Source organism: Heteronotia binoei, chromosome 8 (assembly GCF_032191835.1).
Source record: "Heteronotia binoei isolate CCM8104 ecotype False Entrance Well chromosome 8, APGP_CSIRO_Hbin_v1, whole genome shotgun sequence".
NCBI lineage: Eukaryota > Metazoa > Chordata > Lepidosauria > Squamata > Gekkonidae > Heteronotia > Heteronotia binoei.
In genome coordinates, this window is record NC_083230.1 from 102,850,471 (window position 1) to 102,876,525 (window position 26,055).

The 26,055-nt window shown below is 41.7% G+C and overlaps 1 protein-coding gene across 7 annotated transcripts in view; it reads left to right on the forward strand.

Annotated features, from left to right (window-relative positions):
* ERC1 (ELKS/RAB6-interacting/CAST family member 1) overlaps positions 1 to 26,055 on the forward strand; it is a 291,605-nt gene that overhangs the window by 184,695 nt on the left and 80,855 nt on the right. For all 7 annotated transcript variants that reach the window (XM_060245767.1, XM_060245766.1, XM_060245768.1 and 4 more), the window contains one exon: positions 10,975 to 11,119. In XM_060245767.1, the coding sequence (XP_060101750.1) occupies positions 10,975 to 11,119 (145 nt within the window). The remainder of the gene's footprint in view (positions 1 to 10,974; positions 11,120 to 26,055) is intronic.

Sequence of the window (26,055 nt, forward strand, 5' to 3'; positions counted from 1 at the left end):
AATTCCCAGAAGACACTGCACCAGAGCAGAGACCCAAACAGAGGGCCGTGCTTTTGCTTTGTCATCATCACCTCGAGCCCAACTATCTGGCTTTGAAAGTGACAGCAGGGTTGCTCCCAAGTGCGTTCAGAACCAAAGCCTGGCCCTGCGGGATCTCACCAATGGCCAATCTAGGCCAACATTCTGTTTCACCCACACACACCCACACACACCATCCAGGGTTTAAAAAATTATCCCCTCCAGATGTCAAATATACCAAGTACACCACTGATAACAATTAATATTGTTTGTTAAAACAAAATCTGAAGATAAATGAACATGTTAGTAATTGCCCTGTTCAATCAAAATAGGGTTAATTACCAAGAATAGATGGAATTCTATTCTGTAAAAATTGCTGCCTCCTTGCACCCAGTCCCTCTAATGTCCCTTTATTTAAAGCCCTAATCTTTCTTAGTGACTTGTTGCATGCTCAAATGTGAAGAACATCATTTGCTGGCTCTTTAAAATGCTGTAGATTATCAAAGTTTTGTTGCTTGAATAGAGGCTGTGGCCAGTGTACATTTACCAGTATCAGAAGGATTTGAAGCTGTTTCCCCACATTATTAGAGAGTCATAACGAGAAGACAAGCTTGAGCATTCAAGGAGACCACAGTGTTGTGACTGTGGGTAAGATGAAGAAAATGTTAACTGCAGAAACTTTCCCTTACCATTGAATGAGAATGTGGTGGGAAAGTCTTCCTTGCTGTGCTACAAGGAATTACCTCATTCTGTGAGTTGTGTGCTTTGGGAGCAGCAAGATCAGTAACTCTACTTTGTACATTTTGTTGATCTGCTCATGGTTCCTGAAGCGCTTTACATTTCCCATGTCAAGAACCCAGACATTATTGGTAACAATTCCTTCCTGTTGCTTGCTTCATTCTCCTAGGAAGGGCAAGAATTTTCTCTAAACTGTAGAGTTAGAGTCTCTCTGGGGTGCTTTAACTAAATAAAAGCTCAGTGTCTACAGGCCATCGGTCTTATTCTGTCCCTCATTCACCACTCCCATCATCCGCCCACCTTCAAACTAATCAACCTAGCACCGGGGCGCTTTGAAATGTTTACTGAGAAAACAGTTCTGTTTTGATAGACAGCAATTACAGCACCTGGGCTTAGGGCAGACTTTAGAGCTCTTTTGGGGATCCCTTATGAATAGTCACCGTGAGGCCAATTCAGATTTGTGCAAACAAGCTTTGAGGCAGCAACTGCACTTGGAACCTCATTCTGCTAAACCCTCTGTGCATGTGTACTTCCCCGTCCCCAAACATGCTAGTGTAGATTACCCCCCCCCCCCCCAGGAATACTCATTCTTGCAAAATAAAGCAATCTTAGGACCATTTTATATTAGCTGCATAGAGGGGAGGGGGAGCTCTCCTGGCTTACCTTGCATCAAGGAAACTCTTCTATTTAAATTCTAGTTTACCTTGTTTTGATATGTATGATTTGTTGAGCTGAAATCTGTGTGAAGTCTGTAATGAGATGCCAGTATTTTATCAAATGTGTTATTTTATCAGTTTTCAAACACTTGCCTGACGTATTTACAATGGCAGATAGAAAGGCAGTTTATCTGTCGCTGTATCTGAATGGAACATCCATAGGAATATGCCTATGAATACCAGATACTGGGGACAAGGGAAGGGGAACCATTGTTGCTTTCATGCCCTGCTCATAGCATTTCAGAGGCATCTAGTTGTTGTCCACTGTTAAAAGCTGCACACCGGACTAGAAGGACTGTGACCTGATAAAGAGAGTTGTCATCCAGACAATCATCTGCCCTACATAGGTTGTCTCAAAAACTTGATTCTTGCAATGAAAACCCACTTAACTTCTCCCTTTATTGCTTTCCTTCAAGTGCTGCCAAATGCAGGAAGCTTGAACTTGAAAAAACTTCCCGTTGGATTTTCCTGTTCATTTATAGAATATTTGCCATAAAGCATGCACATATTTTGATAGCCTAGATGAGCTTATCATTATTGCCCCATGAACTTTATTCTTACCTTCAAGAATTTTGTGCTCTGTTTTCAAGTGGGTTGTCTGAAAGATTTTCCATAGTGTTATGTCTAGGCCAGAAGATGTGAATGGCTAACTTCTCTATGAAAAGGTGTCTGTTCTTGTCAAGCTGTTACTGCTTTTCTCCCCACCGGCATGCCCTGTGAATTGAACATGCCAGAGCCTCTCTTCTTCAGCAGGGAGAAGTGCTTTCATCTCTCTTAGAGAATACCTTTCTTTTTGCAGTGAAATGCAAAGGCATTCTCTCTGAGGAGGAACTTCTCTGGATCCACATGAAAGCTGTTATCTTAAATACCTTGGGTGGAGTTTTTTGTAAACTTTGGCCGTTCTTTTGCAGAAAAGGTAAAGATTTTGTAGGATGATCTTTGATAGGCAGGAGAGAGGATTAAATCACCAGCCCTTCACTGTAGCATTATTTTATGTAAAAGTTTTAAGAGCATAAGTAGTGCTCTATTGGATCAGTCTAGTAGTCCATCTGTTCCAGAATCCCATTTTATATAATGAACAACCAGGTGAATGGGGGTGGGGGGCAATAAATGTGACAGAGGCCAAGGCCTCCATCTGATCTTGCCTCCTTCCACTGGAATTCAGAGGTTTAGTTATTATCACATATCATTAAGGGATCTGTCTTCCATGAATCTGTCTAGTCTTCTTTTAAAGCCATCCATGTTAGTTAGCCATCATTACATCCACTGGCAATGAATTTCACAATTTAATCGATCATTTAGTGAAATAGTACTTCTTCTTTTCTGTCCTGTTGCTTATCAACTTCATTGGATGCCTCCAAAGTTCTAGTATTTATTTTATTTAGTGCATTTTTATCACACTTCATTGGGAACCCAAAGCAGCTTACAAAATATGTAATATGACTTAAACAAATTTAAATAAATCACAGTATAAAAAGAAAAATACACAAAACATCATGGACTGGTATATACCAGATTAGTTCATAGTGGCCAAGGACTTGGGCCGCAAGCCGTGTGTTAGAAGCCAAGAGCCATTAAGGTTGTGACCCTAGCCATGCCCAGTCTTTATGTACAATCAGGAGGAGAGAGGCTAACATTGCACCTGGACCTTACAAGCTGGAAGCCATCTTCCCCACCCCTGTATTGGAAGAGAGAGAGGAAAAGTTCTCCGCATGAACTTCAACCCCCAGATCTTTCCTTCTCAGTTTCAGCCAGTTCAGACCTATCAATGTACCTATAAAATTAGGATTTATTGCTCCAGTGAGCATCACTTTATGTATAGTTGTTGCCAATGTAAATCCAGTTTGAAGACAGCCTGCTGAACCTTTGTTTTATTATTCTGAATAATGTTGGTATTATGTGCAGACTTGACTGCTACAGTGTTTTCTTCAATTCGAGATCATTTATAAACAAATAGCACCCATCCAGTTCCCGATACCAATCCACATGGAACTCTACTGCACACTATCCTCCTCATTGCAAGAGCTAATCCTACTCTCTGCTTCCAATTTAACCAATTTTAATCCATAAGAGGACCTTTCCACTTACTGCATGACTGCTAAAATTATTTAAGGAAGAGGCACTCTGTCAGAAGGATCAATATATTTAATTCTCAACCTGGCCAAATCTGCGAATACTTAAACCCAGAGATGAAGCCATGAATAGACAAGACCAGGGCTTTTTTTTGAACAGGAACGCATAGGAACGCAGTTCTAGCTGGCTTGGCATTAGGGGGTGTGGCTTAGTATGCAAATGAGTTCCTGCTGGACTTTTTCTACAAAAAAGCCCTGCACAAAGCAATGGTGATGTCAGAGTGTGTGGCCTAATATGCAAATGCGTTCCTGCTGGGCTCTTTATATTAAAAAAGCCCTGGACAAGACTGCTCTTTCTACAAACCTAAGAAATGCTCTAGATTTGCAGAAAACTTTAAAAGCTAAAAATAAATAATTTGAGGAGTTAAACCCCTCTCCACCCCCCATTATAGAAGCACTGTTGGTAGCTTTAAGAAATGAATGCCCTCAGTGGCCATTGCTGGGTAACCAAAACTGTATTGCCAGACTGTAGTCTTTGGCAAAAGGCATGGGGAGGGGCACCTTGAGGGCCCTTTTCAGGCCCATTTTGGCCTTTGTGGGAGGACTCATTGGGGCAGGCCTGGCAGCAGTCACCAGATGACTTGGCTTACATGACATACCCAGACCTGACTGCTTGCCACTGATCAGCAGCAGCTACCCCACAAAAGCCACTGTGGTGTAGTGGTTAGAATTTCAGACTAGGATATGGGAGACCCAGTTTCAAATCCCTACTCTCTCATGGTGGCCCTTTTCAGAATCTTGAACCACTCATCTCAGCCTAGCTTACCTCAGAAGATGAAGAAGAAGATATTGGATTTATATCCCGCCCTCCACTCCGAAGAGTCTCAGAGCGGCTCACAATCTCCTTTACCTTCCTCCCCCACAACAGACACCCTGTGAGGTGGGTGGGGCTAAGAGAGCTCTTACAGCAGCTGCCTTTTCAAGGACAACCTCTGCCAGGGCTATGGCTAACCCAAGGCCATTCCAGCAGGTGCAAGTGGAGGAGTGGGGAATCAAACCCGGTTCTCCCAGATAAGAGTCCACACACTTAACCACTACACCAAACTGGCTCTCTGGTTGTGAGCATAAAATGAAGGAGAGGAGAACATTGTATATTGCTTCTGGTCCCTATCAGGAAAAGGCAAAGTATAAATAAATAAAAATAGCTTCAGCACATGATCTTGCACAATGGCTGTTGCACACATGGGACTTCTCTGTGTGAGCCAACCCAACAACTGTTAACACAGTTTCATTTTTTTTACTTTAAATTGGGCAAATGACATGTATTTGTCAGTTGCTTAGATCCTAATATCTAATTAAATTTTTTTTGCAAGCATAAGTGTTAAACTAGCAAATGTAAACTTACTTGGAACTGCCAAGTCAGTATTCATGTCTTCTTGCGTCTTTGGAGTCCAAATAATCGCTGGTGTGCTCAATTTAGCAGCCATCTATCACATATGAGAAAAAGTATATCCCTTCTGTGCAAAAGAATTGTCCTGTGCAGTTGTCCCAAGCCTGGATTACTGTTAAAATGTTTTCCTGTATGGATTTTTATATGAGATTTAATTTTTAATTATCAAATTTATTCCAACTATGTTAACAATCTGTGAAGCGGATTCTCTTATCTCTTTATGCCAATAAGTAACTAACCAGTTAGTAGTCCCAGTCTTACCTCTAAAGTGGAGTTTCAGAGTCCAGAGCAAACACTCCAATTTCCCTTATTTTGTCGCATAAACAAATAAGGGTGAAATAATGCATCTACAGACTGCAGGAAAGGAAGGAGGAAGTGTAGAATAAGCTGGTAAATTTAGCATCTGGAGACATCAGTAATTTTACTTGTGTAGCTTGTACTTAGTTTGAAATTTAACAGTTCTGCTATAAGTACAGGCTAGCAGTAAGAAGCAAGGGTGAGGCTGAGACCTATTGTTTCTCGGAGTATTTGCAGGGCTGTCCAGGTGTCCTGATTTAAAAGCTGCTCCTTGAGACAGGAAATTGTATCTTGTTCTGAGGTTTACTGTAATAAAGTACATAGTCCTGAGGGATGGCGCTGCTGGATCCATGAATCACTTTATGGGCAGGCTACTCTGACCTCGGCCCAGTGATTTATTCATGTCATTTTGCAGCAGGAATGGGAGAAATGTAACCAGCACATGGTCTTACCCCTTAGATGAGCCTTTAATTAGGAGGCAGACACATCCCCAAAGCCAGATCCAAGATGCCTTTGCAGTGGGCTTTGGAATTTGTGAAGAGGGGAATCCCTCACATTTCCTGCTTGTAGCTGTGGAATTTGTCAAGCTCCAAATTGCTTGTTCGAAAAACCCGAAGGTGACTGTTACATTTAGAGAGTTTCAGGTGCAGAACTTCCCATTTGCACTCCCCCAACTTGAATTGTCAGATACGGTGCCTACATTGCAATTGTGTGTTAAGTTGCACACTGTAAATTAATTTAATTTTTTAAAATTGTATTGAACTTATTCAAAAGGACAGGCAGTTTACCCCCAAAATAGTTTAAAGAAAAAACCTATGGCAGAACGTATAGTTGTTGGACATAGAATTAGGACCAGCATAATTAAAATAATTTATTTGAAAGAGCCTATAAACAATAACATATAAATTGAATATCATCTTTATTTAAAGCTCTGTTCAAGTTATTTAATGTGTAAATCTAGCATGTGTTGTTCATCTCTTGATACAGTCCCCACTTGATGACAGCAATATTAAGTGATTACTTGCATATGTGAAACAGTCATCATCCACCACAGACAGAGGTTTCATATCACTAACTACCACCGCAGGCACACTGCTTGTGAATGAATGTGGTTTGTTCATTCAGTTGCAAGTTGTGAACTGCTTAATATATCAAGGGACATATAAGCATGTGTGAAACAGCCCTAAGTCTTAGACAAATAGACAATAACAAGTGGGCACCCGCAAGAAACTTGCAGGGCCACTATCCCATTTACTCCATCTTTGCTTTCTCCCCTCTCTTCCTACCTCTCACACTTTCTCCCTTCTGCCATCACTTTTCTTTCTTTCTTTCTTTCTTTCTTTCTTTCTTTCTTTCTTTCTTTCTTTCTTTCTTTCTTTCTTTCTTTCTTTCTTTCTTTCTTTCTTTCTTTCTTTCTTTCTTTCTTTCTTTCTTTCTTTCTTTCTCTCTCTCTCTCTCTCTCTCTCTCTCTCTCTCTCTCTCTCCCCCATGCATGTCACTTCCTTGCTTTCTGCCCCCATGACTCTTTGTTGTTCTGCCCCCCATCCATCACTCCTTTTGCCTCATCACTCTCCCAGCCTCCTGTGTGTGCTTCTCCCCCCCCCCCCCCGACACAGCAGCAGTAGTGGTGGTGGTACTTCCATTCACCCACCTGCTTCCTCCTCCCCCCACAGCAGCACTGGCAGTGGCAGCTCTCCGGGAATCACAACAGATCTCCTAGCTACAAAGATAGTCCCTTTAGAATTGCCAGCTCCAGGTTGGAAACTTCCTTGTAATTTCTGGGTGGGGCCTTGGGACAGTGAAACTTTGGAAGGGAAGGAACCTCAGCAGGATGCAATGCCATAGACTCCACCCTCCAAAGCAGCCATTTTCTCCAGGGGAACTAATTTCTGTGATCTAGAGAGCAGTTATCATTTCAGGTGCTCTCCAACCTTCACCTGGAGGTTGGCAATGGTAATTCTCATGGAAGAAATGGCTGCTTTGGAGGGTGGAGTCTGTGGCAATATATCTGTCTGATGTTCCTCCCCTCCTCAAGTCCCATCCTTCCCAGATTGCAACCCTATCTCTTTCCCACCCAACAGCAAATCTACCTTTATCTGCCCCTCTGTCTTCAGCTTTCCATCTCCATTCCCCTTCTCCCACAGCCTCTACCTAGGAAAACTACACTATTTCTCGACAGTGAGGACCAAAGCAGCTTGCATTATTCTATCCTCTTTTTATCTACACAACATCCATGGGAGGTAGATTAGGCTGAAAGTATGTGACTGGTCCAAAATCACCCAGTGAGCTTCCACAGCAAGAAGGGAATCTGAAACTGGGTCTTGCAGAACCTGCTCTGAAGCTCTAATTGCTGCACCATACTGGTTTTCATAGGGTGTCTGCTGTTGAATAGCAACAAGCAGCCAGCCCTAGGTGAGTCATGCAAGTCAGGTAGTATCAAATCACCCAGAGGGTGCTGCCAGGCCTAGGGTGGGACCTCCAGGTGGGGCCTGGAGACCCCTTGCCTCCCAGAATTACAACTGAACTCTAGACAACAGAGATCTGTCCCGCTGAAGAAAATGGCTGCTTTGGAGGGTGGATTCTCCCTCAGCTGACAAAAGTCTGCTGGTAATCACTGGCCCAAAGAGTGTTTGGCTATCCTTGACTATCCAGGCTGGTGGAATTCTCTACCAAACAGGGTCTGGGCCTTGCAGACTTGATGAAGTTCCACAGGACCCGTAAGACAGAGATGTACTGCCAGGTCTATAGCTGAAGACAGTGATGATCTCTTACTAGGCTGACTTCCTCCTTTTCAGTTTTCCTTACATGTTCTTGTCGTTTTCTCCTACACTGTCAAGAAATGACAGATCCAGGTGGGTAGCAGTGTTGGTTACAGAAGATGTGTGGCCCTTCTTGGTGAGAATGAGTTTATCATATGTAATGAGATAAGAAACCAATATCCCTGTTATGTTGGGGAGGGGGGATTGTTCTGAGTTTTGTAATTAGTTCAGCAATTTCTGTTTTCAGTTTGTTCTGAAGTTCCTTCACAATAAAACAGCTACTTTGAGGTCACCCATTGAATGTCCTGGAAGGTTGAAGGGTTTTCCTACAGTTTCTCTGTCTTGTGATTCCTGATGTCTGATTTGTGTCCATTTATCCTTTGGTGTAGGGTTTGTAGAGAACCAAAGAACATTGTTGGCATTTAATGGTGTATACAGTGTTAGTAGATGAACAAGTGAATGAACTTGAGATGGTGTAGTTGATGTTGTTTGGTTCAGTGATTTTGTTGTCTGGGTGTATGTGGCAGCAAAGTTGGCATTTTAAAAGTTGCTTTAAAGTAATTGTATCCAGTATCTGTACAGTAGAGTTAAGTCAACTGGTTAGTCTTGTCCCGAGTGTAGTTTCTATGGCAGTGCGTAGAAAATTAAGTTGTGTACTGATGCCTGCCAAGTACAGATGCTGGTGTTTTTTTTAAGTTTTATCTAACACATGGTATGTTGCATGCCTCTTAGGACTTCCCATTGTACAAGCTGAATGTATATTGTTGAAATGAGTAATACATGTGATTTGTCTGATCAGGTTATCCTAGCAGAAGGAATTCTGTTTGTTTTGCGCGGGTTTCTTCTGATTTTGTCTCAATCCTCTATACCCCAGGACTGGCACCTTCCTCAGGGTACAAATTCATATTGGATTATGTGTGTAAATTGATTTACAACAACCCAAGCAAGGAGCTTTTAAGGCAGGTAAGAAGCAGTAGTGATTTGCCATTACCTTCCTTTGCAGAGTCTTCCTTGGTGGTCTCACTTCCAAGTACTGACCCTGTTTAGTTTATGAGAGCTTACAAGATCAGGCTAGTAACACAATGCCTTCCCTCCTCCTTATTGGATTATATACTGGTCAGTGGAGGTATACCTGACCTGGATATCCCGGGCTAGCCCAATCTTGTCAGATCTGGATGGGAGACCGCCAAGGAATACCAAGGTCATGATATGGAGGCACACAATGGCAGACCAACCTCTGAATGTCTCTTGCCTTGACTCTCTGTGACTTGATAGAAAAAAACAACAACAATGTGGGCTATATAAAAATAGACACTGGAAAGACAATAGAAGGTAATACAGTGCTATTTTAGCAGGAGAACTGCATTAGCATTGTGACAATCTGCAGGCTCCAATTTGTAAAATATAGCAATCATCAGACATTTAAAATATTTTAGGAAAACAAATGTGAGATGTTTGTTCAAATTTTTTGTATATGGTTTACACTGTTTCTGCAGAGTTGGTGAGAGGAGACCTTGGTCATACGACTACATCATTCCCTAGTATGGAGAAAATGTTTAGTTTAGCAATGTGTGGTCTTCAGAGAAGACATGCAGTTTGAAGATTCTTCAGGATAACACCTGAATGGAGAACTGCTTTTACCTTTTGACAACCTAACCCTTGGGTTAAAATGGGTGGGGATTATTTGCTGTTTGGTAATCTGGTTCTTTTTTCTTATGTTTGGTGATTATCAAAAAGTGTGGATACAGGATTTCTTAAAATGTGTGTAAACTCAATGCAGGAAGAATAACATGGGCAGCTGTGTTCTAGAAATGATGCACTTTTTTATAGCTGTCCAGAGAACACGCATCTTCTATAGGCAAAACAGACAAACGTGGAAACAAGCCAATCTAGACTTCGAGTATAAACTCTCCAAAAGGGGACTCCAGGGATCTGTCAGGAGGCAGAGCAAAGGCTTGAGAGCTAGCTGTGGTGTAGTGGTAAGAGCAGTGGACTCTAATCTGGAAAACCGGGTTTGATCCCCTTCCTCTACATGCTGCCAGCTGGGTGACCTTGGGTCAGTCACAGTTCTGTCAGAGCTCTCTCAGCCTCACCTATTTTTACAAGGTATCTCTTTTGGGGAGGGGAAGGTGATTGTAAGCTGCTCTAAGACCCCTTCAGGTAGTGAAGAGCGGGGGTGGGGGGTGTTTAAAAACAAAATTTACACCCCACCTTCCTGCCATCATAAAGTGACTAGCACATTAAAACGCATATAATTAAATCACATCTTTAAAACTAACAATGAACTTATATTTACACATATATTGAAGTTATCCATATGTTTATTTTAGAGCAGTTGCTTGCATCATTTGGAATTTGAGATTATTCAAAGGTAGAATCTCTTAGATGTAAAGTAATAAAGATAAATGAAAGTGTTACTGATTGGAGGGAACATCTGAGAAACATGGCAGGAACTTTATTTTTTTGTTTGTCTTCAGTTAATTTTGTGATTTTGAACTTTCTTCAGAGGAGTAGGCATTTTCATATAATTATATTTGCATGCATGTAATAAAATGTTTCATGACATGTTGTAGTTGTATTTCTGAAGTGTATGTCACGGTGTAAAAGTCACCAGAGTGATATTCCTATTGCATGAGTAAAGTAAGCTGATTCGTTATACATCTGTTCATGCTAAATTTGTCTCAAATCTTCTCTGAACAAGTAGTCATTGAAGGGCAATGCCCATTGGAAAGCTGAGAGTCAAAAGGAGTCACTTCACCTTATTAAAAATGATGAACTCTGTACTGAAGCCCATTTTTTTCGGAATTTCTGCAGCATCTGATATAGCTTCAAATACAGACTTTTTAAACATACGAATGTGGCAAGGGACACTTATATATTAGATAGCACAAATGCAAGTAAACCATTTATACTTTCTTTTTCAGGCAAGAAGCCCTTCTAGCTGCCATTAGTGAAAAAGATGCCAACATTGCTTTGCTGGAGCTCTCGTCCTCCAAGAAAAAAACGCAAGATGAAGTGGCTGCCCTAAAACGAGAGAAAGACCGCTTGGTGCAACAGCTAAAGCAGCAGGTAAAAGAGAATTACGCTGCAGCCCTAAGCACAATCATACCATTCCACTTCCATTGACTTCAGTGAATGTAAAAGGGTGTAATTCTGTTTAGGATTGTCCATGTGGCCACTGGACTTGATTGTTACCTGGTTTGTATGTTGTTATATGAGAGAGTCACTTGTGCAAAACTGCAGTTTGCAGCACTCTTGTTATCATTTCTCATACAACACACCAGCATGCCCCAGATTTTCATAGAGCTGTGGTGTGCTTCTAGGTATGAACAGGTCAGTGGCCCAAAGGATGTCCATTTAGCCTCAACCAGGACCAGGGCATTTTCTGCTCTGGACCCAGCCTGGTGGAACATGCTCCCACTTGAGATCAGGGCCCTGCAGGATTTAACACAATTCTGCAGGGCCTATAAAATGGACCTGTTCTGCAAGGCTTTTGGCTGAGGCAGTGGACATCTGCACATCTTTGGCCTCCCCTGCCTACACAGCTTATGTGAGCTCTTCCCTTTAGAGACTGCTGTGGCATCTGGTGAATGAGCTGATGTATCATCTCATGCCCAGCATGCGTAGAAAGTGTTTAGGGACACCAGACACTCGGTGGGGGGGGGAGGTATTCCGCCGTTTACTAGTCTTAGAATTTTAACCTGTATGAATTTATATTTATGGGGGGAGGGGGTTGCATTATATTTATTGTGTCTGGTTTTAACTGCTGTAAGCTGACCTGAGCCCACTTGCAGGGAGGGTGGGTTATAAATTTAATAAATAAATAAATGTACTAAGTCAAAAAGAGGATGCCAGAGTGGTGGTAGCACTAGTGCTCTGCCAGGATTAGATGTATGCCCTGTAAATCATTTGTAAAGTTGATAGTTCTGCCTTATGAAATTTAAGTGCTGGTTTAGCTATATTGTGTTCCAAGTTTAATTGGACAGAAAATTGTCTCATGTTAATGACAGAACGCTAATGTTGTATGCACAGAATGATATCTGGAAGCACTGCTGCTTAGTTTCCTTAGAGAAAAGAAAGCACTGCAAAGACTCTGCATTAAGTTGAGCCAACTGTGCCTAAACTAGCAGGTGACTGAGCTTACCTCCAGAAAAATTTATCCTTCAGTATCTTCAGTTGGTATGTTTCTTTCTTAAGGAAAATACTAACTGTTCACCATAAACACATGGTCTCACAGAAATTAAATGTTAATTCACTCACAGAAGGAAAAAGTTTTTAATACATCCTCTTTCTACAAGTCATTGATATCTTCATGAAAGAGGCTGCCTTATTCCCAGTGTTTGGGACTTGTGAGCCAGATGGTCTTTTCCTTCTTTCTTCAGGTAATATAAACACTGGAGAACTACTGGAAGGAAATTTTCTGTTCAGACAACTGTAGAAGGCACTTGAAAGATTCTAGATAAATTTCAGCTAAGTAGTTGTTGTGCCCGGTTTTTTCCCTAAGTCATTTGTAAGCCAGATTGTTAATAACAGCTGCCATCTTTGGGCAGCCATTTTGGGCCTCTGGCCATCACAGCCACTGCCGTTTTCTTCAATTTAACTGCCATTATGACTAAATTATTCTGTTGCCAAAGGCAACAAATTGGAGCTAAAGACCCTTTCTACCAAAGCTTTCTTCTAAAGCGTTGGTCTTCTGGTAGCAGTGGTTTTTCACTTAACATTTAATATTGAAATAAAATGTTTAAAGTTTGTTCAGTTAAGTTCTTTTTCCAATAGTTAAAAACCAACATTAAAGCTGGTCAGAAATCTAACTTTACAACTTTATAACATTCAGCTTTACTGGAAGGATCATAAATACTGTCACTTTGCACTGGTGGCCGTACACCAACAAAAGCCTTTCGGATCCAACGTTTAATGTAAAATGCATATTCTCATTTCATCACACCAGTCAAATGTGATTTGGCATTTGACGACCCTTCTCAACATTTTAAGGAGGGGGAAGATTTATAATGTTATGAGAATCTGTGATCCTGCAGGACCCAGCTTGATGCAGAAATAGAAACAAAAGTCTTATCAGTAGTTTTTCTGTCATGAGCTTCTTGAGTTTTCATCCCTGGAGACTGTGGTTTTGTGACTGCTACTAAAGTCTCCTTTTATAAAGGGTTCTGTCAAGTGATTAGCCTGTCCAGCATGGCAAAAAAGGAAAATATTCTTGCATATTCTTCAAAACAGGAAACACCTAGTGTAGCCAGAATTGCAGCCCTAGCAGTAGGAAAGGAGGCAGGGAGGAGAAAAGGGGAAACCAATGCACACAGAGACTCAGGTAGGGTAAGAACATAAGAGAAGCCATGTTGGATCAGGCCAAAGCTTTATTTATTATAACAGGAGCATTGGCATGATCCAGACATTGGCCTACCTACCTACAGACCATTGGAACTGCAGCCCAATTGCTGTGGGTAAACTTGGAATGGCAAGTCTAGTGGACCCACATGGACCCACATCCACCTGAGGATGGAGTCGGGCAACAGCCCGTGAGCTGGGCATGTTTTTGGAGGCTACACTCCCAAGACCCCTTAAGTGGATTCCACCTGGGGGAGGCTGCTCCCCCCCACCCCCCCGTGGATCCATCCCAATGCCTGTACGTGCCAGCAGGACTAAGCAGAGCCTGCCCAGCTCCCACCAAAGCTCCTACTGCTGCAACCAAGAAAGAAAGGCATCACAAATCCCATGGAGTCAAATGTCCTGCTGCCAGCATGAGAAGTATATGCTGTCTGCTCTGAGCAGAGTTGCCTGGCTGAAGGAAATGTCTGGGTGGAATCATGGAGCTATCTGCCACTTACATGAACTGCCCCACCACCTTGCTCACTTTCCTCCTGCTGCCATCAACCTTACTGTGGGAGACAGCCCCAACCAGACATCTCAAAAAGCTCTGACCAGAAGAGTCACATACCCAGAAGGTGTGAAAAAAGAGCTTGAAGATCCACTTCCATGGCTAAGGCAAGGCCCACCTGTTTCCAGCTGGGCAGATTGTTTTTGCCTGGTTGAACCACAACGGCATGCAGAGGGCTCCAGCAGGTGACAACATGCAAGACAGGGTACCAAAGGTAGTTCCAGCACATTCCTCTTTGACTCAGCCTTCCAGTCCCATCAAGGTGCTCCAGCCAGTTGTTGTGTAGTTTCCCACACACTGAAACAACACTCACAGGGCCTGTACAAAGAGGAATTCTAGTAACTGATGGCCTAAATGCAAGTAGGAGAGGGCAGCCCAATCTTGGCAGCCGAAGTAGTTGTGCCAATCTGGCAAGAGTGGACCTCAAATTCCTGGAGTCGGAAGGCCAAGGGCCACCAGGCCACCTGCATGACCTCAGCAAACTGAAATCTGGTGAGGCAGGTACCATCAGCATGGATAAACGGGGGCGGTGCAAGATGGCCACATATTCTGTGATGGTGAGGACTGGGCAGAGCTGACCACATGGAGTGTCCAAAGGCTCACAAGGGATCCCTGCCCTCTCTAATCCATCTTGGATTTCCTCAGGGTCATACACAATATGGGCCACTGGATGGGGACATACTGCAGCCTGAGGGCTGGCCAGAGGGTTTGTGCTGGGAAGTCAGGACCAGCTTACTGCACCTAAAGACTCTGAAAAAGGCCAGTGTGAAGGCAGCCTGGAATAAAGCAGCAGACCTGGGGAGCTGCTGGAGAAGCCCAACCAGAACAGTGAGGCTGATGGGTCGTTGGGCATCAAGTGCAGCAGGCGAAGAGCCACTTCCATCCCTCAGTGGACTGGTGAGCAGTGAAGATGTGACAGACAGGGGTCAGCAAAGCCATAGGCCTTGCTATAGAAATAAGTCACTGTCAAATGGGTGGTTGTTGGAGCCAAGCTCTTCTTTCTTAAAGAGGTGAGGTGCTGGAAGACTCAGCGACTAGCAGAAATGTCATCAGCTAGATATTCAAAAAGAGTTCTTAAAGAAGTTGGGCTATGGCTCGGTATTAAAACATCAGCTTGGCATGCAGCAGGTTTCAGGTTCAATCCTTGCAGCCTCCTGGAAAGCTTTTGCCAGTCAGAGTAAACAATACTGATCATAGTCTAATTCAGCATAAGGCAATTTCTTGCAATCTCCGTAAGCTAGTAAGAGTGTTGTCAGATGAAAAAAATACTTTGTTCATACCTCAGATAAATCAGGTATGATATTATTTGCACTGGTGTGGAATGTGTCATTCTAATAGTGAATGGTAGTGACTGATACTGAATGGAATATCTAATAGTGAATGGAGGTGACTAATATCTTCCAATAAATCTTATAACCAAAAGCATAACTTCATTATTCAGAGCGGATATACCTTAAGCGAATTAGTGCTGGAGGCTAGCTGTCATCACTTTGCCCTGCTTGTGAACTGCTCTGGAGCTGAGCACCTCTGGAAGGCAAAATGCTAGGCTAGATGGACCATTGCCCTGATCCCCTATGCTGTGACTTTTTTCCTGATAAACTTTGATTTATGAATCCCTTTACTCTACTAACAAACATTAACTCTCTGTAAAGTGCATTTGGTTTTGATTATGGAAGGTATGCTTCCACTTGTTACTTCAAATGCCATTTACTTAAGGCTCAGTAATCAGAACACTGGTGCAAATGTAACATTGCATCGAGGTTCAAGTGGAGGGAAAGTGTGTGCAGGCCTGCAAGATTCACTCCGTTAGATCAGATTGCTTAAAATGCAACACATTACCATTTATCGTTGAGAGGAACAAATTAGTCAAAAAACTGATTAACGGTTTTTAGGGCTCTACGTGTCAAAATCAGGTACTTCACTGATTAAACTACATTTAGCAGGATTCCGTGATGATTCTCTTCATCTAGCTTCTCTGTTTTAATTCCTCGCATAGTATCATTTTCCCACCCACTCAAGTAGCAAATCGGTTACTGTTAAAGAGAAAGAAAGAGTTTTGCCAAAGACATTCTGTTTCTTTAATTTCGGTCCGTGTGTGTGTGTGCTTAAACTTGGATGAGAAGCTTTTCAGAAAGAGGATATGGTATTAGTGTTGTTTTAATTTAAAGTTCCTAGGATGGTTGCTACAGGAATGATCTGCTACAGAGATGAATTTGTAACAAAGCACTTAGGATTGACCAGGCCATTCCAGTAAACCGAGCTGCCTGTTCCAGATTGGTTGTCAGTGTTCATGCTGTATTTTCTGTATTGTTACAAGGATGAGATGCAAGTGTCACCATATATTGTGGCCCCAGTTTAACTGCTCCCAAGATATTTGGCTGTCTCAATTGCTTGATGGTGAAATAGTGGTTGAGAGACCTTGTCGTTGAGTGGGGGAAGGCAAGACTGCTTCAGCAAAACAGTACTGAAGGCTTCCTAACAAAGTCCAGATGTGCTAGTGAGTGCAAGTCATAGCACTTGGATTATAAGTCATAGCACTGCTCAGGGCTTTTTTTGTAGCAGGAACTCCTTTGCAAATTAGGCCACACACCCCTGATGTAGCCAATCCTCCAAGAGCTTACACAGCTCTTCTTACAGTGCCTACTGTAAGCTGCAGGAGGATTGGCTACATCAGAGGTCTGTGGCTTAATATGAAAAGGAGTTCCTGCTACAAAAAAAAAGCCCTGGTTCTGCTATACATGTGGAGAGCCCCCCATTCTGGAATTAGTGTAAATCCATATAAGTTGGCTTGTTTGAATGCAATTTATCTACCAGATAGGTCATACAGCATATTTCTCAAACTCTAATAAGTTATTAGAAAAGTTTACAATCCTGTTCTGCAGTATGGCTTCTAGCCCCGCTTGTGAACCTCCTGATGGCACTTGGGGGTTTTTTGGCCACTGTGTGACACAGAGTGTTGGACTGGATGGGCCATTGGCCTGATCCAACATGGCTTCTCTTATGTTCTTATGTAGAAGCCACAGTGAGGTGGACTGTCTTGTGATGTCTTTGTTTAAGGTGTCAAAGACTCTTCATAGCATTTTAAGTGTCACTTATCCCTGCCTGTATGTTCGTTGGCATTCAAAGAATTCTTATAATGAACTACTGCTCCAAAAAGTAAATAAATGGAGAGTTAGGCTTGCTATGGTATCACCCTGCAAAACAGAGTGTCTTTTGGGCTGGGGTTGAGTGATCACAACTTAAGAGTATTCAGTTGTCTGTTCTTCTTGGAGGTCATATTGATGAAATTTCAGAGGGCACAGCTTCCCACGCTTCACTTTAATCAGCAATGATAATTGTAGGTTCCATCCATAATGTCAGCTGTGAGTTGGTATTGACGGAAAATAACCTAATTGCATTGGAAGATGACAGTTCAAGCTCGGAATGGGAGCCATCTTCCACTCAGAGCAACTTCACTGACAAGTATTTTGTCTCTGTTTGTTTGTTTTATTTACATTATTTATAGTCTGCCTTTCTCACTAAGACTCAAGGCAAATTACACAGTATAAATCAGTACAATCATCAGGTTGAGGCATCCAATAAATTATGCAATAGGGTTTGGATTGCAGAAATCTGGAACCAAGCCGAAATCTCAATAGAGCTGAAACAAAACATAAACACAGTTTATTAAAGAATGCAGAAATTACATAGGATTATAGGGAGGGGCCATAGATCAGACATGCAGAAGGTCCCAGGTTCTATCGCCAGCATCCCCAGTAAGTATCAGGGTACAGAATCATAGAGTTGGAAGGGATCTCTAGGGTCATCTAGTCCAACCCCCTGCACAATGCAGGAAACTCATAAACACCTCCCCCTAAATTCACAGGATCTTCATTGCTATAGAAAATTATGTGAAAGAGCTCTGCCTGAGAATCTGCAGAGCCTCTGCCAGTCTGAATGGGCAATACTGACTTTGATGGACTAAGGGTCTAATTCAGTATAAGGCAGTTTCTTGTATTCCACAACAGACAGTATTAACTATACACAGTAATATAGTCCACAACCCATAGCCTTTTACCAAATCATTATTTCAGCGCCATTTTGTTACAGTACAGCCCTGTTACCCATGTAAAAGAGTCCTCCTGAATAGTTCAGATTTGCATAGTTTGTGGAAAGACCCAGGTGGGTAGCCATGTTGGTCTGAAGCATTGTCGGTCTTAAAAATGCCACTGGCCACCAGGCAGAAGGCAAGTCCCATTAACCACAGAGTCAGGGGTTTTCAGGTTGGAATCTAAAAGTCACAGTCCATGGTCCAATAACACGATCACAGAAGCCGGTTCAGCCAAAGTCAAAAGCAGGGCCAGGTAACAAAAATGGCTATGGTCCAGCAACTGGGTAACCTGCAGACAGGTTGATCCCTCACTGGCTGTCTGCAGCCTTCAATAAGGAGTCTCCCTATGAATGCTGCTGGTTCCCATATTGTGATTATTCCCGTAAGTTAAGTCAGCTCATGAGGAGCTCTGGGGCCCAGACCCTAGTTTGATTTACCAGTCTCCTATTGCACTTCCTTAGCAGAAGGGAGGCCATGAGCTGCCAGGCATGCAATCCTACACCTAGTCCATGCCCAGCCTCTGCTCCTGGGGTGCTTCAGGAGATATGTTTTTTTGTAAGGCACCTAGAAGGAGTTCATTGTAGAGATGAGATTAGAACTACAAGCCCCTGGTTCACAGCTAAGTCTGTATCTCAGTTAAGTCTGAATCTTTAGGCAAAAGAAAAGCTAAATATGACATGAATATTCAACCCAAACGTTTAAACTGTTGTTGCCTTGTATGGTTATGACTTCAAAAAGCTGTCTTTTGGCACACGTTTAAGGGTTTTCTTCCATAATTAAGCGAATCTTATTCACCAGAGGTTGGAACGGTGATTGCTTCTACCCATTGATCATTCTTGTGGCTAAAAGGTCAAATTGGCAGACAGTTCTCACTGGCAGACCTCCAGCAAATAAAATATGCAGGGTCAGTTTGATATTATATGTGTATTTTTATCATATTCCACTTGGCAGAATTAATTTGGCAAATTAATTCCACAATAAATATCTGTGGTTCTTTGCAGATTCCAAAAGATTGTGCAAGTTGATTTTAGGAAGTACAGCTATTAGGGCAGAAATGGGATTAGAAATAAATTGAATAGGCAGGGGAAACTGTGATTCTTAAATAATTAATAGCAGTCATATTTATTCTTTTCCTTATCTTTCCCCACCATCCAGCTTATTAATATAGGAAGGACTTCCACTTACTTTCCCTGTATTCTCCCTGTATTTCTCCCTGTCTGTCTCTCTATCTGTCTATCTCTCTATAGACTCTTTGAGATGAAAGTTGTCAAAGGGTGAGGTATGTCTAGGATATGAGTGCAGTGAATGCTGTACCTATCTTCTGACAGGTTAGTATGAAAGTGTTTCTTCAAATGTTGTAAAGTTGTTTTAACAACAGCTCTTAGATTTTTAATTGTATGACTTAGATGTTGTGCCTCATTTAGGGCCTTTTTGGAAGTGTTTGATAACATATGGAGATGTGGTCTAGGGCTTCAATGCAGCAACAAAGAGGATGGATGCTTAAGGCAGGACTTCCCTAGTGGTTGACGATACTTCATTTTAAATTATTTCTTCCTATAAGTTTGGCCTGTCACCATCATCTTTTGAGCTTTGAAAACATTTTCCCCTGGGTCTTTTTGTTGACTATAATATTGGCATTGTCTCTGTGTTTCTTCACCTCGCCTAGTCACTGTATGGTTTGACTATTTTATATTCTCACCTTATTCTGCTTGTTACTATATTAACATCACTCCTTCTTTGAATTACTTTAATTGATATATGATGTATTGGTATTTTAGTCATAATTTGATAGTGTTATAAAAACATACTAACACTTTATCAACTACATATAATTTCAGTAAATAAATTCTAGAAATCCACAGATCTTGTGTTTAAAGGCTTCTGGTGACTTCAAATGAACCCAAGAACCCTTAATATTTTCTTTCTTATTCGAATATACTCAGGTATATTATTGTCAATGGAGAAAATTGTCCAGAATGGACCATTGAGAGCAGCTGAAAGTTTGTTAAATAAAAAAAGGTGAAAGGGAAGAAATCACACTCTCTCGAACACCTGAGAGCTTATTGAATCTCAGAAGAGAAGGTTTGGGGGGTTCAAGCAGGATTTCCAAATCGTGACTCCTTCCCAGGATTCTTTGTTAGGACTCTGCTTCTACCTGGTTCAGAGTTGTATTTTGTGTCCTCAGTGTAACCCACTCAGTGTCTGTCCATTATGTCCTGCATGGGGAGATCAGTACTCAGTCACTCAATAGGATTATTGAGAAAATGTACACAGAACATTTAAGATACTTTGAAATGCCGTATAATATTATTGATATTATGAAAAACAGTTTTTCTGGATCATCTTCTACTTTCACTGTGCATTCTGCTAACTGTGTGGTGAAGTGAATGAGAACAATACATGCATTATTTAACCTTTGCTCTGTAGAAGCTGTAAGTATCAGGAACTTTTAAATTCTGTGCTGTCCTTTTCTATATCACTGAAGAAGGCAGGGTTAGGTTTCAGTGAGTTGTGCTGGATTGGCATTAGGAGAATCCATTGCCTGGAAGACCTGGGGATATCTGGATTCAGATCAGCTTTCTCTTTTTTTAACCATCTGTTCTTTCTTTCTCTGCACTATTTCCAGATGCCTAAACTTCTGCTTCAGGATCCTGAAATAACTTTTCCCTTTCTTTTTACAGTAATCAAACCTGATTTGTCCTTCCCATTGTAGGTCTTCTATCTTTTATGATACTTGAGGATTTTATAAACATGTAACTTTCCGGATCTTTCTCAAAACCTTCAGTTGCCAATAAATCAGCCAATGTAAACAACAAGAGAGACCATGGTGTAAATGCCAATAGAAACCCAAACAAGCATTGTGTTATGGACTGAAAGTGATAACATGACTTACTCTTATAATAAATTTGTATATTTAACAAATTAGTGACAGGTTACACACAAGTTACACATAACCCAAAGTTGGCATGAAAGGGTGATCCAGATACAACAATAAGCATTTAAAGGGACCACGATAAGCTTGCAACATGCATAGACGAAAGCTTCCTTGTTCTTTATTCACTTGAAGCCTGGTCCATTCAATTGCCTCAAAGAGCATTGGTTTTGCTGCCTTTCTCTCTAATGTAAGGCAGTTTATAATAATAGTAGAAACCAGATTACAATACTTAAAACACTAATTAAAGCAATCATATTCATACCCCCTCCCCCCAAAAAACAAAGTAAAACTAGTACAACAGTGGCATTGAGAATAACATACACAGCAAGGAAAGGATAGGGGGAGGAATTTACCAGTTTTTTCACAAGAAAAATTTTCTCTGGTGCCTTAAGATGGAGATAGTATGCAGCTGGGATATCTTAAGAGGGAATTTCACAAATAGTACAGCCACAAAGGAAGCCCTTTTTCCAGTGGATGCTCTTTTCATGGGAGAGGACTGGCAGTGATCATCTCAGTTGCCAGGCAGATTTGTGTGGGAGAAAGGTTTTCCTTCAGGGGCCCCGATCCCAGACCATTTGGGAGGTGCTAAAGATCTCCAGTGGCTTCCAGTTTTCTTTCAGGCACAACTCAAAATGCTAATGTTGAACTCCAGGAACTGATTAAATAAATCCCACTTTTCAGCTGTCATTTGGACCAGCTGAAGTTTTCAAAGGCAGACTTATGCACAATACATTGTCAAAATCTAGTAATTTAGTGGATCACTATGGGAAGATAATACAATGATAAATATTTTTGAGGGGATTATAAGTATATGTAGTTCCCAGCATCCTTTTTCTTTGTCATGTAGTAGTAATGTCAGAGCATTACGGAGCAACAGAAGCCAGGAAATTGTGGAGGTGACCAATGTGTATGAGACGTATTGCATCCACACTTCACCATTCCTGAAGTCAGCTTTTGAGTTAGGAGGAGGAGAAGAACTTGGATTTATACCCTGCCCTTTGTTCAGAGTCTCAGAGCAGTTTACAGTCTCCTTTCCCTTCCCCTCCCCGCCAGATGCCCTGTGAGGTAGGAGGGGCTGAGAGAGCTCTTTTGAGAACTGTTCTTGAAAGAACAGCTCTGAGACAACTTGTGACTGAGTCCACACTCTTAACCACTAAACCAAACTGGCTCTTCCCCCAGGATTGAGGGGGAAATGGACGAACAGGATGCCTCCACTACTTCCTTCAAAAGACACCCTCTCCCCAAATCCGTGAAATTTCATGCGCAGTTAGCCAATAAAAAATAAATAACAGATGGACATAAGACTTAACTAGTTCATCTAAATTCCTTTTAAGATAATATAAAGTAGAAGAGCTCTTTCTCCTATTTTTGTGTTCATTCAAATGTTTGACAATTGGTGGCATTATCTGAACTGTCATACAGATTTGACATAAGAAAGCAGCCTTCACGATCCCCCCAAAAGTGTTGTGTAGTAACCCTTTTATCGTATATCACTGATAGGGTTGATGGACAGGAATTCTCTGTTCTCTATATACTACTTGTGGTGACCATGAGAATGGACAGGAAGTATGTCTGCCAGTGGACCAGACATGTGGATAGTGTCGATGGATAGGTATTTCTCTCTGGTTCTCCTGGAGGAGTTGTGTAGAAAGATAGGAATGTTCTGCCTGATTATGACATTTGTGAGAGAGTTTGTTGACTGTTTGTTCCTGCTGGTGGTGCAGGGTCCAACAGTTATTACTATTATGGAAATGCCTGACACTAATTTGAGGGTGCATCCAAACATACAGCATTTAACAGTGTGAAAGCATGTGTGCTGCTCATTGATGTGTATAGTTTTATCACCAGGATCAAGCTCAGAGGAAAACATTGTGTATATTTGGATCAGAAGCCAGTTGTGCATTATTCTGATCAGCTGGGCGCTGGGGCTTTGATGTCTCAAAGACTTGCTTCTTCCAGAGCACTCCTTCAACTTGTTAAAGGATGAGTGTGCGTGTTTAAATTTTGAAAATGCACACAAGGTAAGTATTAGAGAAACATAAAACAATTCTTTAAAAAAAATAGAGGACAACCTACATGAAGCATGACCAAGATCCATGGCAGTCAGTGTTCTATAAGTTTGTTTGTCATAAGAATTGCAAAGGCAATGGGGGCATCCACTCTGTGGATGGGGGAAAGTCCTTTTCTGAACAGTTGTTTCTGCCTTATTGCAACTTACTTAGCTTCTCTGGCAATTATTGTGAAAATGTTTGGCTATTCTTAAGCGTAGAAGTAGGACAAGACTGCACTTTTTGTTGAGCCAACTTTGATTATTAATCTACCAGAGCTTAATAGCAGGCACAGATAGTTTTGTTTCTTTAAATAATGTTGCTATCAGCAGTGTTTACATGATGCAGACACAGGCTTATTCTGTATATGCACAGATCTGTTCCTGGGCTCTTGCAGACAGCCTGTGTTAAGCTGACATTGAGCAGTCCCCATCACTTTAGAATCCAGGAATTTGTATCTATTGGTAAGAGTCCCCCCCACCCCGCTTCCTAGGAACAGTTCCTGGAATTGGAGTGGAGGAAGAGGTTTTTTTTCCTTCTTCTTCTGGTGAAGTAGGACTCTTTGAAGCTGCCTGCACAATCGTAGGTTGTATAGAAGTACAATTGTGTTTGTTTTTTTAATTGAATGTTCATCAGCTTTATATACTGCCATTTCATTTAGTTCCCAAACCACTAAAAGTATTTCTTTCTGGTTAAAAGGAAAAGCTTCATTCTTACACAGGCATTGCTGGTAGGGCTTGGGTTGTTTTATTGTTGTTATTGTTTTATGAGCAGTTCATTGGCACTACAGTGTTTTTAAAAAATATATTATTAGACTTTGCCTCCACGTCAGAACTAGGCATTGTCTTTCTCAGTTGAGGAGTGATGATATAAGACTATTGTGTTGCCTGCAATTGTGATAGCTTTTCGTAGTTTCCCTAAATAATGGTTGCTTTATCCAGTGGTGTTAGTAACAATCATCACTTTAGAAAGAAACATCTCCTGTTCTCTTTAAAGTTTCAGATGTAGCCGGTATCCAACCACGCATTTGTAAGTTGTGAGGACTTTTAACCTTTTGGAAAGAGGGTGGTGGCTCTGAGCCCCTGGAATTTTATTCCTGAGGATCCTGCCAGAGGGGCAAAATGGGAGTCTGCAGTGGGAAGGAGGAATCGACCAAAACTGCCACCAAAAAACATGGGTCCTTTAGGCTTTCGGAATGTGTGTTTTGATACAGACCTGTATCAAATGTAAACTTCACTTCCAGAGGAACAAAACTTGAAATGTTTTTCTAGGTAATTTCTACAACAAGATTGGTCAGGGTGATTTCTGCAGATGAAGATAAACCACCACCATCCATCCCCCACCAGTGGGTGGGGGACCTGGCAACCCTAGCATTTCCCTAAGAGCTGGCATGCCTTGTGATCTACCAAGCCCATCAACCATGTGTTGAACCCCGCTAGATGTCCGTGGTCTCCCCTCCCCCCTCTTTTACACATCTACAGTCAGGCAGCAAAAATAGAAAGCTTATCAAGCCTTTCGACCACCATGTTTAGATGGTGGCTTGTGTTTGGTTTGGTGAGTCCCAGGTTCTGCAAACCTGTCATTTGCTATCCAGTAGGTGTGACTGGTGAAACTGAAACATTTGAGTCCTGAATTTTCCCATTAGCACAGATTATATCCCTCAAGTGATTACTAAATTATAACAGCAAATGTTGTCCTTCTCCAGCTTTTCATTCATATTGGATATTAACATAGTGTAGCAATATCGATTGCCTGTAAAGATTTTGTGTGTGTGTGTTCAGCCTATCACTGGCAGCTGGCAGCTGAACAGCATCTTATAACTTCTACCTGAGAGTTAAGCTGTACTTCTCAGTTTTCCTTCAGTTGGCAAAATATCCCGTGCTTTGGATCCAAATTGACTATTTTCATTACAGCAATTTACTTATTGCTGGAAAATCCAGATGAGGAAATTGAAATTATAGACAACTTTACTGACACATCATTAATTTTAGTGCTGTTTAGATCCTCTTGCCATGTGTCTTATTGAATCCCTTACTTCAGCAGTTTCTGACACTTTCCTAAAAAGACCAGAAAAGGCACTTGGGTAATAAAAAAGTTTAAAACTTGATATTGTGTGTGTATAAAAAAATAGAAAAATAAATGAAGATCGACTTTGCTGAAAAGCTATAAGATCTGCTGCTATCCTCAAATTACTTCCAACATAGTATCACTATCACATAACACATAGAATCATAGAGTTGGATCTCCAGGGTCATCTAGTCCAGCACTCTGCGCAATGCAGGACATTCAGAAGTACCTCCCCTCCACACCCCCAGTGACCCCTGCTCTACACCTAGAAAATGGCAAAAACTTCCAGAATCCCTGTCCAAACTGGCCTGGAGAAAATTACTTTCTGACCCCAAAGTGACAATCAGCATTTTCCTGGGCATGTAGGAAGGGTCCACAAAAACTAAGCACTTATGCAACCCTTCCTGCCCTCCTTCTCATGATCCGCCTAAGTTCACAGAATCAGCATTGCTGTCAGACGGCCATCTTGCCTCTGTTTAAAAATCTCCAAAGATGGAGAGCCCACCACCTCCTGAGGGAGTCTGTTCCACTGAGGTAGTGGGCTAACTGTCAGGAAATTCTTCCTGATGTTTAGTTGAAATTCTTTTGATTCCATTTCATCCCATTGGTTCTGGTCCGACCTTCTGGGGCAACAGCAAACAACACACCATCTGTATGACAGGCATTCTTTCTAATTGTTCAAGGACAGACTGTTTGATAATTTGTTCTAAAACCTTTCTAGGTATAGACATCAAGCCAACAGGTCGGTAGTTACCTGGATACTACTTTTTCCCCTTCTTGGAGATGGAGAAAACATTTGTCAACCTCCAGTCTTCTAGCACTTCACCTGTTCTCTAAGTATTCTCAGAAATAATGGCCAGAGGCTCAGAAATTACATCCTCATGTTTGTTTTAGTACCCTGGGATGGAATTCATCTGTCCCTGAGGACTTAGTTTCATTTAAAGAAACTAGGTGTTTATGTACTATCCCTGTGCC